The sequence below is a fragment of the Mycteria americana genome, chromosome 25 (assembly GCF_035582795.1).
Source record: "Mycteria americana isolate JAX WOST 10 ecotype Jacksonville Zoo and Gardens chromosome 25, USCA_MyAme_1.0, whole genome shotgun sequence".
Classification (NCBI taxonomy): domain Eukaryota; kingdom Metazoa; phylum Chordata; class Aves; order Ciconiiformes; family Ciconiidae; genus Mycteria; species Mycteria americana.
The window spans coordinates 2,923,566-2,938,812 of NC_134389.1; the positions used below are offsets into that span (position 1 = coordinate 2,923,566).

Below are 15,247 nucleotides of genomic sequence, written 5' to 3' on the forward strand. Positions count from 1 at the left end.
CTTGGTCAATGCAGAGAAGTCCCAATCTCACCACCAAAAAAAACTGAACTAAACCGCTTTGCTTGCGAGATCCGAGTGTGCGTTCAGAGTACTTGTTTTAAAAAAGACATTGCAGGCTGGAGCATCGTTCGCCCTTCAAAATTTCTGGCTTTGCTATTCATTTTAATTTTATTATTCACTTTTTTTTTTAAAAAATAACATACATTGCTTGTAAAATAATTTCTTTTTTTTTCTTCTTCTTCTTCTTTAAATTAATTTATTCTTTCATTCATTTGTTTGTTCTTCAGGTGTCATTATTATTATTATTATTATCATCATTATCATCATTATTATTATTATTATTATCATCATCATTTTTCTTTCCTGGACCCCCCCACGCTCCCTTCCTACCCCCACCCCCCCACCCCAATGCCCTGCTCTGTCTCTTTAGGAAAATATTCTAATGGCCTGAGTGGCTGCAGCGTGGCAAACCGGGCACTCCGGATCAGTCCTCTCACAGATCCTCACGGCACACTCCATGCAGAAGAGGTTGTGGCCGCACGGCACCAGAGCTGCCGTAACTTCGCTTTCGAAACACACCATGCACTCGCGGCTGCTGGAGACAGACGTCCGGGCAGCGGTAGTCGTCCCCAGCTTGGAAAACCCTTGGAGCGGTTCCCCCTGCGACCGCCTGGGGAGACCGGAGAGATTGGGCTCTTGGATGGAGGAGGACGGGGAGCGATGTGAATTTGGGTGGATGGCGCCGGTACTGCTGGACCGCTGCTGCTTCGAGAAGAGCACCGAGACGGGGTTGGTGTTCTCCTGCCCAGCCCACATCGGGGCACCCGACTCTGGCACCCCATAATACAGATCTTGCTTGTTCACGCCATAGTTGGGGAAGAGGTAACCGTAATTGAAGTCGTTTTGGTCATTCAGCCGGGGGGTCTCGTAGACGGGGTCGACGGAGCAGTCGCCGATGCACCCCAGGCTGTTCTGCCGGAAGGTGGAGAGGGGCTTGCAGCCCGGCGCCGGCGTATGGACCCGCCAGGCCTCCGAGTAGCGGTTCTCCATGCCGGAGTCGGGGCTGCTGGAGAGGAAGTCGTTCTCGTTGTTGTACTCCAGGATCTTGCCCGTCCTCACCGCGATGTGGGTCTCGATCTCCTCCCGGGCGCGCTCAACGTTGCCCGGCGCGCCGGTGATTTCGAAGACGGGGTCCCGGTCCCGGCTGGGCGTGATGATGTAGGTGTTGGTCTGCTGCTGGATCCGCTTGATGGTGGCTCCTTTGGGGCCCACCACCAAGCCCACCACACGGTAGGGCACGCGCACCCGGATGGTGACTTGCCCCGGCAAGGTGGGAGCGCTGCCAAAAGTGGTGCCAGCCTTGTTGCGGGAGGCCCTGATCATGGAGAAGTGCTCGGCAGCGGAGATGATCTCTCGCCGGGCCATGGCCACGTCCTCCCGCCGTCCCGTCACCATGAAGACCGGCTCCTCACCCCGCACTGGCGTCTTGATGTAGGTGTTGGTCTTTGCCCGCAGGGCTTTGATCTTGCAGCCTTGGGGAAGAGAGAGAAAACAAGGCAGGGAGGTTAGAGAGGCTGTCCCGCTGCCCTCCCCTCTCCTCAGGAAACCAGGTTGAGCTGCCATGTTTTCAGCAGGCCCTGCACCACGCAGCAGCCACTGCCCGGGGACCTGAAATGTGGGAATGGCCCTTTCCCCCCTAACCCTGACAGGAAAAACGCCAGAGGAAGGTTTCCCCCTCACCATCCCCAGAGAGCTGCTCCCTCAGGAGCTCCCCAGGAGCTCCCTCATCCTCAGGCGGGTGTCGCCATTTTGTGTACTGCCCCCCACCACACAATCCCCTTCAGCCGCCTCCCCTCAGAAATCAGCCGCTCCTCAGCCATCACCCCTCAGAGATCTCCCTTTCACACACCCACAGGCACCAGGAGCCGAGGAGGGGGGGGATTCAAGCCCTCCCCCTGGGCCAGCAGTCCCTGTGAGGAAAGCCTGTCCCTGCTGATGCCCAGGCCCCGCCATGTTGCCCCTCGGAGAAGATGGCCGCCCTGGCTCCCCTCTCGTCAGAGTGGCTCTCGGGACAGGAAGGATTCGGCTGACACACAGGACCACGAGAGAGGCTGGAGATGACAGGAGAAAGCAGGGGGACACTGAGTCCACGGCCAGACGTGGCCAATGTGGAGCCCCTTTGCCACCCTGCGCCAGCTCACGGGGAGCACGAGGGGAGAGACGTCTGCCATAACTCAAGAGAGCAGAGCCCTCCATGGGGACTCTTGTCCTACTGTGGAGCTTTTGGGGTGAATCCGGTGTGACCCGAGTCACTTTTGGGGGGCCAAGTTTGGGGGGGTAGCAGAGATGCAGCCATTTGGGCTCCCAAGTTCAGTCACAGTGGGACCCCAGATGTCAGCACCGGTAGAAGGCTGGGGGATAGCAGGATGCCAGTATTTGCTTTGGGGTCAAAACAGCACAAAATGAGGCAGGGCTGCCCTCCCGTGCCCACGCAGAGCCCCGCCGCAGGCTGTGCGCAGACCCCTGCTCCTGGTGCTCACCGGGAGCCGCAGCGAAGGCATGGCGGCGGCTGCCCGGGGAGGGGAGGCCATCCAGCGAAGGCATGGCGGCGGCTGCCCGGGGAGGGGAGGCCATCCAGCGAAGGCATGGCGGCGGCTGCCCGGGGAGGGGAGGCCATCCAGCCAAGGGCTGCGTTTTTCCCTTGACTCTCCATCTGGTGTATCAAACGCTGGTGGCCGCAGGCCTCGCCACCACAGCGGTCCGGGCACTCGGACCCGTTCCTGAGGTCACTTGCCATGCCGGTGTTCTTGTACATCAGTATCCACCTCCCTGGAGCCCACCAAGCCCATTCCCCCTGCTCCTTACAGCTCAGAAAACATCTTTCTGCTTTTCCAAAAAAGGCAAGAGACTTTTGAGTGTGTTTTGGCTTCCAAATCGTTTTTTAGAGGGGTTTAGAGCCAGCTGTGTGACTCCAGGTTCCTAGATGACACTAGGATGCCATCAAGCAACTAAATATTTTTACAGATGTGGCACGGTTTTCTAAACTACTTCTGGAAACCCTCCCTGCTGCTGTCCCTCTGACCCCTCTCTCCAAAAGCCTTACTCGGTGCCTGAAGGCATTTTCAAAGCCTGGCACCAAGTTCCCATGCAGACGGGGGTTTCCTCGGCGCGGAGGTCTGCTCTAAGCTCGGGTCTCTAAGAAAAATTAAAAAAATGTGATTCTCCAGGGCACTGCATTTCTACTAGCGTAGATGGAGTAAGGCGAGCATTTTGCCCTGGTTTCCCAAGGATTCAGATGTCTGACTCAGGGCTCACGGAACAAGAGGATCAGGATATGGCATTGAAACCTCTGTGAGATCCCCCACCTCCTCCCCACCCCAAAAGGAGCCCATCTCTTGTCCTCTGACCATCTGACACCAGCAAGTTTTCCTCAACGTACTACACTGACATCATACTTTAACACAAGATGACCTGCAAACGATGCTTCTGCAACCAAGAAATTAAGATTCCTCAGCTCGTGGGCTGGAACATTATTATTTATACAGATCCTAATAAATAACAACATCTCTATCAGCTGGGAGTCCAGGGCTGCCACTCACTCAGTGCTGCCACTTATCTGCAGCTCCTCTCAAGAGACACAGACTTGTGACACCGGGGTATTTACAGGAATGTAACGATCCCGCCACCACGTATCATTAGCAAGAATCGAACCCCGCACCTTTAGTGATAAAAACAGAGCCTCGTGCCACTACAGCTGACAAGAATAATTCCCCGCGCTCGCAGCGGTGGCAGGCGCCGCACACGGTACAACCAATAGTTACAGCTGCACAAAGCATGCTCAGCCTGACGGGTCACACTCGCATCTCGCAACATCGCATGGGCACCGGGGTGCAGCCTCGTCAAGCGGCAGGAGACCGCGCGAACACGAAACCTCCCAGCATAGCTTTGAAACCCCACCGCCTGTCAGAGGGTCTTGGCATTGGTGTAGGACACGTGCCGGCAAATCCTGACTTTGCCGTCGACTCCCAGTGCGACTTTTAACTCCTCAGAGCTACTTCAGCTCTCTGAGCGTCAGTCCCCCATTTGTGGAATGGGAAGAATGGCTGTCTCTTGCTCTGTGTTACTGCAAAACTTCCTATAATACTTAGCATTGCGATGCTGCTGCATTAAACCCATCTCTAAGCCACTAATTTCACGTTCCTGGGGAATGGAAATGCTAGATCTGACCCAGAGAAGGAGCTGGGCAAATCCCCAAAATCCAAACCAAATCCACTCCCTGCCAAGTCCAACGTAGCTCACGTTACTCCCCGCTGAGTTTGCACCCTGAAGTATATTTGCAACGCTTTGTTTAGTAAAGTTTCTAAACAGTTGATGTGGACCGATGGTCATCTACAATGTTGTATTATTAGTACTTCGGAAACTCAAAGAACAGGACTTTACGGTGCTAGGCACGACACAACCGTAGAATAAAACCACGCAGACAAAATCACAGAATAAAAGTTCATCCCGAGGAGCCCGTGGAGGGCGGGATAAAACCGTAAGGGGTCACCTATGCCCTCCCACAGCCCCAGGGCAGGCTCGGCTCTCCCTGACCCATCCCTGGCAGACATTTCCCTGCTCCGCTCCTATGCTGCTCACTCCAAAGATGGAGATTCCATCTTAGGAAGATTAACCGAGATGCCACCATTTCCCCAGGGATATCACCGGAGCGTCGCATGGAAAGAAAGGGGGTGTTAGCAGCAAGCATCGGGGTGCTGGAAAGGACTCCCGGGCATCACCCCAGACTGAAGTAGCATGGGCTGAATTCCTCAGTGACCCACGTTCCGCCTCCCAGGAGCGCAGGGCTTGCTCTCGTTTGCAAAAGGACCTCAGGTAGGCGTTTGTCAGGGCTGGGCTTGGGTTCAGCGTTTTTCTAAGCCACGGGACAATGACTGCGTGTGGGGGGAGAGGGATCTGAGCCCAGCGCGACAGGAAACAATCAAGGAGGTGACACGGAGGGTCAGGCAAGCAGAGCAGTGACAAAGAACGGGGGCTCCATGCTGGGGACAGATGGAAGGAAACGGTGGCAAGGAATACACATGAATGAGGGCAAACGTAAGCGAGTTACACGAGCTGGAGCGGGTGGGAGTGAGTTAGGGATGGAGGAAAGGTGATGGAAATTGAGGGAGAGGCACGCTGTGACCCCTCCGAGGGAGGAGGAGAATTAGGGGTGTGGAGGCAAAGGAGAGACACCCCAAAATGGCAAAAGGGAGACGGGCAAGGAGAGAGCATGGCGAGAGGGGGAGGGAGGATCTAGAAACGGACAAAAGGACGCATGGTGCAGTCGATGGTGTGAGAAGCAGGGGGAGGAGGAGGGAGGGTCTCCGTGCAGGCCTGCAGACAGGAAAGCCAGCTTTGCAGAGACAGACAGATGGGGGAATCCTGTGCTTAAAAACTGGAGAAAATAACCCCACAGGAAATTAGACCAACTCCATCAAGACCAGCAGCCCAGCAGGTTCAGCGGCCCAGATCTCTCGCAGCTCTAAATTGGTGCCGACAATAGGCCAAGCCATCAGCAGTATAAATCCAGATAACTCCACCAACTTCCAAGAGAGCTGCACTGATTTACATCCGCTAAAATCAGGCTGGGCTTAAATCTGATTTACCCACTTAGTGCCAAGGCTCCCAGCCCATCTCAACCCCAACCCTGACCTTGCTTCGCACAACTAAATAGGGGCTGAGCCTTCTTTGACATCGCTCCGATTCTGACAGAGCACAGCCAGATGAGGATGTGGCCCTTTATATCCTGGCCAGATGAGTAGCACGGTCCTATGTGCTTTTTTCCAATGAAATTTGTTCCTGTACGGGTTTTTTTTTTTAATGCAAGGCTTTCTTCGTGCGTAACTGAAATTTGAAAACAACATGCAACAAACCGCTTTACTCGGCGGATTATTAAAAGGGGAGAGAACTGCTTAGTAGGTGGTGTTAAAAATGTAAAACTAAGAGGAGAAAAGGACCTGCAGAAACTATAATAATATATAACTTTGCTGTAGCGTTCTACTCTTTAAGGCAGTGCGCAGACATCTGCTAATTGATCCCTGGCAGACTCCTGCCAGTTAGATTTTTATATTAGAGAGAGAATTAAGCCCTTTCTTGTTGTGTTTCCACTACCTAACTTCTATTATTCTGGTTTTTGCCAGTAACACAGATCCCAAAGCATTTTGCAAAGGAGGCTTGTACGATTATTTCCTCCCCCCACCCCTTTTTCTTTTTAACTTCAGTTAACTGATTGCCAATTGACTCAAAGTAAATGTGTTTGCAAATTACCCTAGTAAGCCACAAATGTTAACATACAGGAACAAACCCTTGAGGACTGTCGAGCCTCTGGCACCCAGACCAGTTATCTAACTGGAATTAATCCGCAGAGCAGCTAGCTCTGGCTAAAAACAAATAAATAAATCGAGTCTAGACATTGCCAAACTGGGGAGGGGTGGGGTGGGGGAAGCGGGGGGAGATTTGGGTGCACAGCCACATTCTCCTCTGTGCTTACCCCTGCATCAGGGGTAAATAAATCCGTCAAAACGAACAGAGATGGCTTCAAGAGCTTGGGCCACCTGCCCAGCTAAGGCAGTTGCTCACAAGGGCAACAAGGGGGTAGGACGCATCCGATCCGACTGTCATTTACTTTGCACGAACCCATCCCAAATCTTTTCTCACTCAGAGTGGTGTAAAACCAACGTGCTTCCATGGGACCTCACCGTGGTTTACACCGAGGCTCCCGTACGCTGCTCTGGCAGCAGGAAAAGCGCACGGGATGGATGTGCCCTGGATGTGCCCACTGCGCCATGCACGGTGTAAATGCCAGCAGAAGGACGGTGCGATGGAAAATGCGGCCGTGCCTATGGAGTAGTTCCATCGGATGTTTTACTTTGATGTAAATTCGGAGTTAAACCCGCTGACAACCTGCTCCTTACTGCTGCCAGAAGGCCAGATCCTGCACAGGTACGTACTGCTAGTGATGCAGCCTAGAGGGTCTTAATCTGGCACAAACTGGCACACCTCCAGCACGTGCCGGTTTATGCCCAGAAGTGTGGGCTTCACCTGAAAGCCCCAGAGATGCTGTACCAGCTTACAGCAGACAGCTAAGGATCCAGCCCCGAGGTGTGGGGGGTTTTTTGTTTGGTTGGGTTTTTCTGTTTTGTTTTCTTTTTTTTTAAAAAAAACCACACCACACAAATCACTCCAGGTCCTTACATTTCTTGTTTTCATCAGATACAAAATTATCTCTACAGACAAAAGATTTTTAGCCCTCTTCTCATTTATACTAAGGCACCTTTACACTGCACTGGTGTAAATTACACCTGTAAATACCCCACTTAGGACATTTTGACATTGCCGGTGTGGTGTAAGAGAGCCTAAGGGCAAATTAGGACTTGGCCTTTTTTCTGTTATAGTAATAAAATTAAAGAGGACCATAAAATAAACAACCCTCAAATATCTCTGGTAAGGTGGGGCATTCTTTTCCCATTTAAGATGAAAGCCATGTTAAAAGACAAGCACACAAAGAACATCACAAATAAACCCTCCTGAATATCTGTGGGGTAAGATTTTGCTGCATTGAAAATCTGATGAAAGTGGTGTCAAAAAACACAAATGCACACAAAAGGACCACAAACAAACAACTAAATCCCTTTGCATTGAGGTTTTATTGTACTGATGATGCAAGTTGTGTTTACAAGGGGAAAAAAAAACCCAACACACCACCACGCCACGAAAATAAGCAACCACCTCATTTCAGTGCAGCGATTTTAAGCTTTTTTCATGCAGCGATGAAAGTTGTTTATTAAAAAAAAAGGGGGGGGGGGGGGGGGGCAAAAACCCAAAAAAGCAAAAGCAGCGCGACCCAAAAGCAACAACCCAGATGCCACGGACAATCGCCGCCTTGTTGTGCGGCGGAGGAAAGTTGGGAACTCGGGCTGGAAGCCCCCGGCCCCGAGCATGGCAGCCGCTCTCTGCCAGCAATGCATCACATCAGGGTGGGTGTGACCGCGGCCCCCTGCATGGCACAATCCTGCACACGCTTGGAGCCGGACGGCGTGCGGGGAAAAGCGGGGCAAGGCGAGCCGGAGGGGGGGACGCAGGAGGAGGAGGCTGCCAGACAAAGGCAGGAACGGGGGGCCCACCCAACGCCAGCACGCTTTCCCACTGCCCTAGATTCCGGCCGGCTGCTCTGCGGCGTGGTTCACTCGGTCAGCGCGGCATCCAGCAGCCGGATCCGATGCGCGGAGCGTGCGTGTCTCCCTAGAAAATTCCCTTTGTCTCTCTCCCAGACCCATTTTCTCCTCCCACCTCTAGTTCAAACCGCACAAAGTCGATCCCGTTCTGCACTTTTCCCTGGTGTAAATTCAGATGGATTCTCATTAACACTTTATAACATTCTGACACCGACTGCAATTTCTCTCTCCCTTTAAGGCCCATCTCAAGCTGCTAGAGGGGCGTAACGAGGTTGGTTTTCAGGCCCCACAAGACCGGGTGGCTTTAGCTCCAAGATTTACGCGAAGCAAGCAGACAACAGGATCTGACCCCCCTCGCTGCTTCTCGGATGCTGTACATCCACCTCCACATGGTGGGTGGGGGAGCTGCAATCATCAGACTTCCTCAATGAAAAAGGCTTCCTTGGACTATTTTTAAAATGCTGAAAAGCGTTAGAGCATGTTTGGAGCTACACAAAGAGCCCAATCACCTGGGGTTAGTGGGGCCTCTTGTTATTTGACTTCACCTTGCCAAGAAAGAGCAATTTATGTTAAGCTCCTCTCTCACATAATCTCATTCCTGTTGACAACAGGCTGGTTAGAGCAGGCTGGGAGATGCTTCATCAAAGGGTGTCTCTGGGTACAGGTGACAATGGATGCTACTATCGATGAGAGCAAAAATCCTCTTCTAGGGAAGGTACCTGCTGGGAGCAGGCAGCTTGCACTGCTGTGCTCCATGCAGCACGAAGCCCAACTGACCCGCTACCTTCTCCCCGCGCCTGCACACACCAGGCACACAAAGAATCATGACCGTGTCTCCCTAACTACAAGACCCAGCCTTAAACATGCCCCGCTTAAAGTCCAGCAGCATCTTCCCCGGCTCCACTGACAGCAGCCCAGTTTGTCAGTGGGAGCAGATTGAACATTGGCAGAAAAGTCTCATACGCATCCTCATCAGTCTGATCTACACCTGCCTCAGGTGACTTCTAGGGAAGACCCTGGACATCTCGGTGGCTGAGGATTTCTGCCCCTTTCCAAGTTCACAGTCTGAACCGCCAAAGCATAACACCTTTAGACACTCTCCGCTCTTCCCAGCATCTCTCCATTCTCAACCCACACCCTTGGGTTGCAAGAACCTTCTCCTTTGCAACTCCCTTGGTGCCCCACCATCTCCTCAAAAATCACCTGCAAACCACTTCAGTGCTTGTCTTTATACCTTGGCAAATTTATCTGTGTGGCTCTGAGAACACGCGCAGTCCCGGAAAGGGTGTTGCAGGGAAGGTGCCCACGAGAAGAGTTGGCAAGCAAAATGCAAGAGCCACGAAGCACCCCAATGCACCACGCAGGCCCAGACCGGCTCCAGAACCAGGGAGCACCGTGCATGCCGCGGCACATGCCAGGAGGTTCAGCCACCCAAGCGCAGCACGGCTGGAGTTCACACTCTTGCCACGCGCCAAGGGAAGGGGGGAACGATCTGCAGGAGCCACGACACAGGCAGAGACGTCCCTGCTCCCCACCCTAGCAGCAAGAGGAGGGCATGCATGGAGGTCATGGCTCCACTTCCAGCCAGGGAAGGGAAGTCATTGCCAACCGTGGCCAGGGGCAGAGTGGAAGGTCATAAATGTCGGTCAAAGGGATTGTTACGACTTTATCCCCTCATCCTTCCTTTTCCAGTCTCCTCTCAGTCACTCCAATTTGCAAAGCAGTCCTTGGCACATCCCACCAGCCACCCAGCTCTCCACCGCGGAGACACCTGGGGCATCACGGCGGAGGAGCAGCTCTCAGCGCCTGTCCGGCCAATTCCCGCAAAGTCCCCCTTTCAGCAGTCCACGATCTCGTCCCAGTGAGTCCCCCATCCCGCCCGGCTAGCGGTCGCGCCGCTGAAGAAGCGCTGCTCGAATTCAGCGCACAAACCGGCACCACCGCAAACTCAAGCGAGGTTTCCAGCACGCGATTGGCTCCGCGAGGGCACGTTAACAGTTCCTGGGGAGAGCAGGGAGCCGCCAAGCACCGGTTTAGCTCCTGCAGCATCTCTCGTTCGAAGGGGAGCCACCCACTCCGCCACAATTAAACCTCTTCGCAAATCACACTTACAAACGTTCCAATAAAAATATATGGGGCTTGAGCCTTATTTATACTCAAGTGCCTTTATGCTCTTCCGGCAAAGTAAAGGGCAGTCTTACGGCAGGTGGAAATCCCATTGCCAGATGCACGTAAAAGGGCTCCTGTGCCCAGATCCAGGTCCCTTCCACACATACACGTCAGTAAGGTACACTTTCAAAGATGGTAGATATTATTTTAAAATAATATGAAGGAACAGCGTGCTTCGTCAGATCAGAAAATAGCAAGTTAAAGAAAAAGCTCGACCCTGTTACCAGTTAAAGCCCTGAAATAATTTTTATTTCATTATTACTTTTTGCCCCCCTCTCTTTTCCAAGATGTTCATTCACAAGTACCCATAAAACACTCATTTCCTTAGAAAACCGTCAGCCCCGTGAGCAGTATTACCAAGGGGGTGACAGTCTGCAGTTTCTGGGTTCCCCCCGGGATTCCTCGTCAGGTGTCCACGGGAGCGCAGGATTCGGCCCCCCCAGGATGCCCTGCACCCAGCTCCATCTGAGAGCAGACCCTCGTAATCCAGCCTTCCACACAAAAACAAGACCCAGGAGACATTCCCATAGGCCTTTAAAAACAAGTGTGAGCCACAATCTCTGCTGGAGTAAGAGCTGTGGCTGCGGAGACTCTGCCGAAGCAATCTTGGTTGCGACCAGCACAGGATCCGGCCCACCCGCCTCTATAGAGGGGCACAGCTCACGCTGTCTGACCCACTAACCGATGGAGCGCTGCCGAGTCCGCCTTGCCGCGGCTCTGGCCCACTGACATTTCCCGGTTTCCCAGATGTGGGAAAGCCCTCACACACTAAAAATGGTGGAAAAAATCCAGGTCTCCACGTTCCTCTCCATCACTCCGGCCACAACGGGCACGCCGCTGCGTACCGAACACATCGAAACACACCCCCTTCTCGGGAGTTTGGGGCAGCAGTGAGATCCAGGAAGAAAATAGCCCGGGCACCTCCCGCATCGTCTAACGTTTCCCCTCGATTCCGCCTGCCGAATCCTCTCTCTTTTCTAACTTTATTAAACAAAGGGGGCCTGATTCTCCACAGCCTTGCACCCGCCAGCACAGAGTTGGTGCAAAGCCCCGCCATTTCTGGCTGCGCTCAGCTCGCGGCGGTGTAAAAGCATCACGGGGAGGATCAGGCCCAGGGGGGATCTTCTCGGCCATACCTTCACCCCCTCTTTCCCCAACTCCCCGGCGCAGGGGCCACGATCCCAGCGTGGCGGGGGGGCGAAGCCAGAGCAAGAGCCGTTCCCTCCGCTGCAGACGCCCTGTGTGCAGACCCCCCCGCGCTCCTGCCCGCTCTCCATCCCAGCGTGGGGACCAGGCTCTGGCTTCGCCGGTGGGAGAGAGCCGAGGCACCGGAGGCCCCATTGTTCCCGTAACATGCTCCGGCGTAACGATGCACAGCCATTAGCCATTGGTATCCCTCTCCCCGCGGCTTCCCCTTGCCCACCTCAGCCTCCGCACGTCCCCTTCTGCGAGCACTGGCCCCGAGGAGCCCCCCCCCCCCCATGTCAAAATGCAAACCCCCCTGCTCGGGTGATTTCAATTCCCAACCCAAGAGGAAGCATCTGGATTTGGAGCCGCAGTCTCTGCCCGTCACACTTCCAGAGCGTCAAGTTACTTGCTTAGAGAAAGAAAAAAAAAAAAAAAATCCCACTTAGCCACACTATTATTATTTTTTTTTTTTTTTTTGCCTCTGTAAGCGACACAAAAACTTCTCTCGCCAGCCCCATGTTTTAACCCTGCCACGGCTCCCGCAATGCCAACGGGCGGCTCGGTGGAGCTGCCCTCCCCGCCGCGCACCTCGCCCCCACACGCACACTCGGGAGCCCGGAGCGGTGGGGGTGGGCGAGGGGTGACTTAAGAGTGGGTGTGGTGTGTATATATATATATATATATATAATTTTTTTTTTTTAAGCCCTCCTCCATTCCACCTCGCTCCGAACAGAGCCGTAAGGAGAACAAAAGCATCACTGTCGCCGAGCGTGGTCAGCGGCGGGGCCGGGCGGCGGAGGCGTGCGTGGGGGCCCACGCGGGACGGTCGGGTGCCCGCTCCGGGGTCCCTGCCAGTCACATGGTTGCAGAAGGAGTTCAACTTCCATTAATCGGTTGTTTGGCCCCGTGCTAGGCCCGGCAGCTCGCCCGCCCGGCCCCGGCGAGCCCCGGCACAACCACACCCCCTCGCTCCGCCGAACCCAACAAAGGGGATTTTTCTCCCCACGGCGCCGAGCCCGGCCGGGGCGCGGGGAGCAGGGGCCGGGCTCAGCCGGCAGCCAGCCCGGCTCCCTTCCTTCCTCCCCCCGCTTTATTTTCTTTTTTTTTTCTTTTTTTTAAAGGAGGAGGAGGGCGGAGAGCGCGGTTCAGGAACAGCTCTTTCGCAGAACCGGAGGAGCGACGGGCTCGGGGCTCCGGTGCAGGCAGCCGGACAAGCCCACGCAGGCATTCCTATAGATCCCCCCCCGCCCCCCAAAAAAAAGCCCCCCTGCCAGAAGAGCAGCGACCCGTCCGCAGCCCCGGGAGTCCCGCTCCGCCCGGGCGGGAGGCGGGCTGCCCGCTCCGCTTTGTCCCCGGCGGGGCTGAGCCGGCCGGGGCGCGGGTGCCCGCCCGGCCCCGGCCCCGGCCCCGAACAATGGGAGGGAGGGAGCGGCGAGGGGCGAGCCGCGGGGGAAGTTGGCGGGGCCCCCCGGCGGGGCGGTCCCCGGCCCTCCCGGCCGCGGGGATGCCGCGGGCGGCGGGGGGAAGTTTCCCGAGGAAGGGGCCCGGCCGGGCGGGGGGGGGGGGGGGGGGAACCGGCGGCCGGGCGGGGACCCGCGCCCCGGCGCTCACCTTGCCGGCCCACGATCTCGGCCACGTGCTCGGAGCTGGGCACCGGGACGCACTCGGTGGTGTTGGAGCTGCTCTTGAGCCGCAGCTCGGCCTCCTTGTACAGCGCGCACAACTTGGGCTCCGCCGCCCCGGCGCTGGGCGCCGACGAGCCCTTCGGGGCCGGCGGCGGCGGCGGCGGCGGCGGCGGCGGCTGCTGCTGCGGCGGCGGCGGCGGCGGCGGGGGCTGCTGCGGCGGCGGCGGCGGCGGGTTATTGTTGTTGTTGTTGCTGTCCTCCACCAGCACCACGGCGGAGGAGGAGGAGGAGGAGGAAGGCTCGCCTAGCCCCAGCAGGCAGAGCTGGTCCAGGGCGAGCTGCAGCGCCCGGTCATCCTCCAGCAGCGCTCTGTCTTTGCCGCTCCCACCGAAACAGCCTAAATCGCCGAAACCCCCGTTCCTTTCCATTATCCCTGGTACTACCAGGCTAGGCATGGCTAACAAAGACTTGAGAGGGGGTTGGGTGGTGGTGGTTGGTTGGGGAGGGGGGGGTGTGAGAGCGAGAGGAGGGGAGTGGGGGGGGGGACACAAAGAGCTCGGGAGGGAGAAGGGAAAAAAAAAAAGGCAGAGGGAGAGAAACAGACAGAGAAAAGGACCCTCCGCCCACCTCCCCTCTGCCTGGCCAAGCCCCTTTCTCTCTGTAACCCGAGCTCCCTCGCCCAGGCACTTCCAGCCCGCCGGGGTCCCCCCGCCGCCGCCTCCGCCCCCGGCTCCCAGCCGCCGCCGGGCTGTGCGGAGGGCCGGCGGGGCGCGGGGCGGCGCGGAGCCCCGCGGGGGGAAAACTCTTTTGTTTGAAGGCGGCTGGGCGCAGCGGGAGCTGCCCCGGCCCGCGGCCTGCTGGGGGATGTAGTCCCCGGCCGCCGCGCACACCCCCTCCGGCGCGCCGGCGGCGGCCCGCGGGCGGCGGGGGGACCGCGGGTGGCGGGGGCTGCGGGGGACCCGCCGCGACACGGGTGGAGGGGGCTGCGGGGGGACCTGCCCTGCAGAGGGCCCTGCGTGGGGACCCACCGTGCAATGGGTGGAGGGGGCTGCGGGGGGACGTGCCATGTCATGGGTGGAGGGGGCTGCGGGGGGACCCGCCGCGACACGGGTGGAGGGGGCTGCGGGGGGACCTGCCCTGCAGAGGGACCTGCGTGGGGACCCACTGTGACACGTGTGGAGGGGGCTGCGCGGGGACCTGCCATGTCATGAGTGGAGGGGGCTGCGTGGGGACCCGCCGTGACATGGGTGGAGGGGGCTGCGGGGGGACCTGCCATGTCATGAGTGGAGGGGGCTGCGGGGGGACCCGCCGTGACACGGGTGGAGGGGGCTGCGGGGGGACGTGCCATGTCATGAGTGGAGGGGGCTGCGTGGGGACCCGCCGTGACACGGGTGGAGGGGGCTGCGGGGGGACCTGCCCTGCAGAGGGACCTGCGTGGGGACCCACCGTGACACGTGTGGAGGGGGCTGCGCGGGGACCTGCCATGTCATGGGTGGAGGGGGCTGCGTGGGGACCCGCCGTGACACGGGTGGAGGGGGCTGCGGGGGGACCTGCCCTGCAGAGGGCCCTGCGTGGGGACCCACCGTGCAATGGGTGGAGGGGGCTGCGGGGGGACGTGCCATGTCATGGGTGGAGGGGGCTGCGGGGGGACCCGCCGTGACACGGGTGGAGGGGGCTGCAGGGGCACCCACCGTGCAATGGGTGGAGGGGGCTGCGCGGGGACCTGCCATGTCATGAGTGGAGGGGGCTGCGTGGGGACCCGCCGTGACACGGGTGGAGGGGGCTGCGGGGGGACCTGCCCTGCAGAGGGACCTGCATGGGGACCCACTGTGACACGTGTGGAGGGGGCTGCGCGGGGACCTGCCATGACACGGGTGGAGGGGGCTGCATGGGGACCCACTGTGAAATGGGTGGAGGGTGCTGCGCAAAGACCTGCCATGTCATGGGTGGAGGGGGCTGCGTGGGGACCCGCCGTGACACGGGTGGAGGGGGCTGCAGGGGCACCCACCGTGCAATGGGTGGAGGGGGCTGTGTGGGGACCCACTGTGACAT

The 15,247-nt window shown here is 57.3% G+C and overlaps 1 protein-coding gene across 1 annotated transcript; it reads right to left on the reverse strand.

Moving 5' to 3' along the window:
• Positions 1–384: 384 nt before the first annotated feature.
• On the reverse strand, positions 385–14,010 carry MEX3A (mex-3 RNA binding family member A). Its single transcript, XM_075525270.1, has 2 exons — positions 13,182–14,010; positions 385–1,532 (listed from the first exon to the last, which is right to left on the reverse strand). Exons 1-2 carry the CDS (start codon positions 13,648–13,650, stop codon positions 427–429), a joined length of 1,575 nt encoding a protein of 524 aa, XP_075381385.1. The 5' UTR covers positions 13,651–14,010; the 3' UTR covers positions 385–426.
• Positions 14,011–15,247: the final 1,237 nt, after the last annotated feature.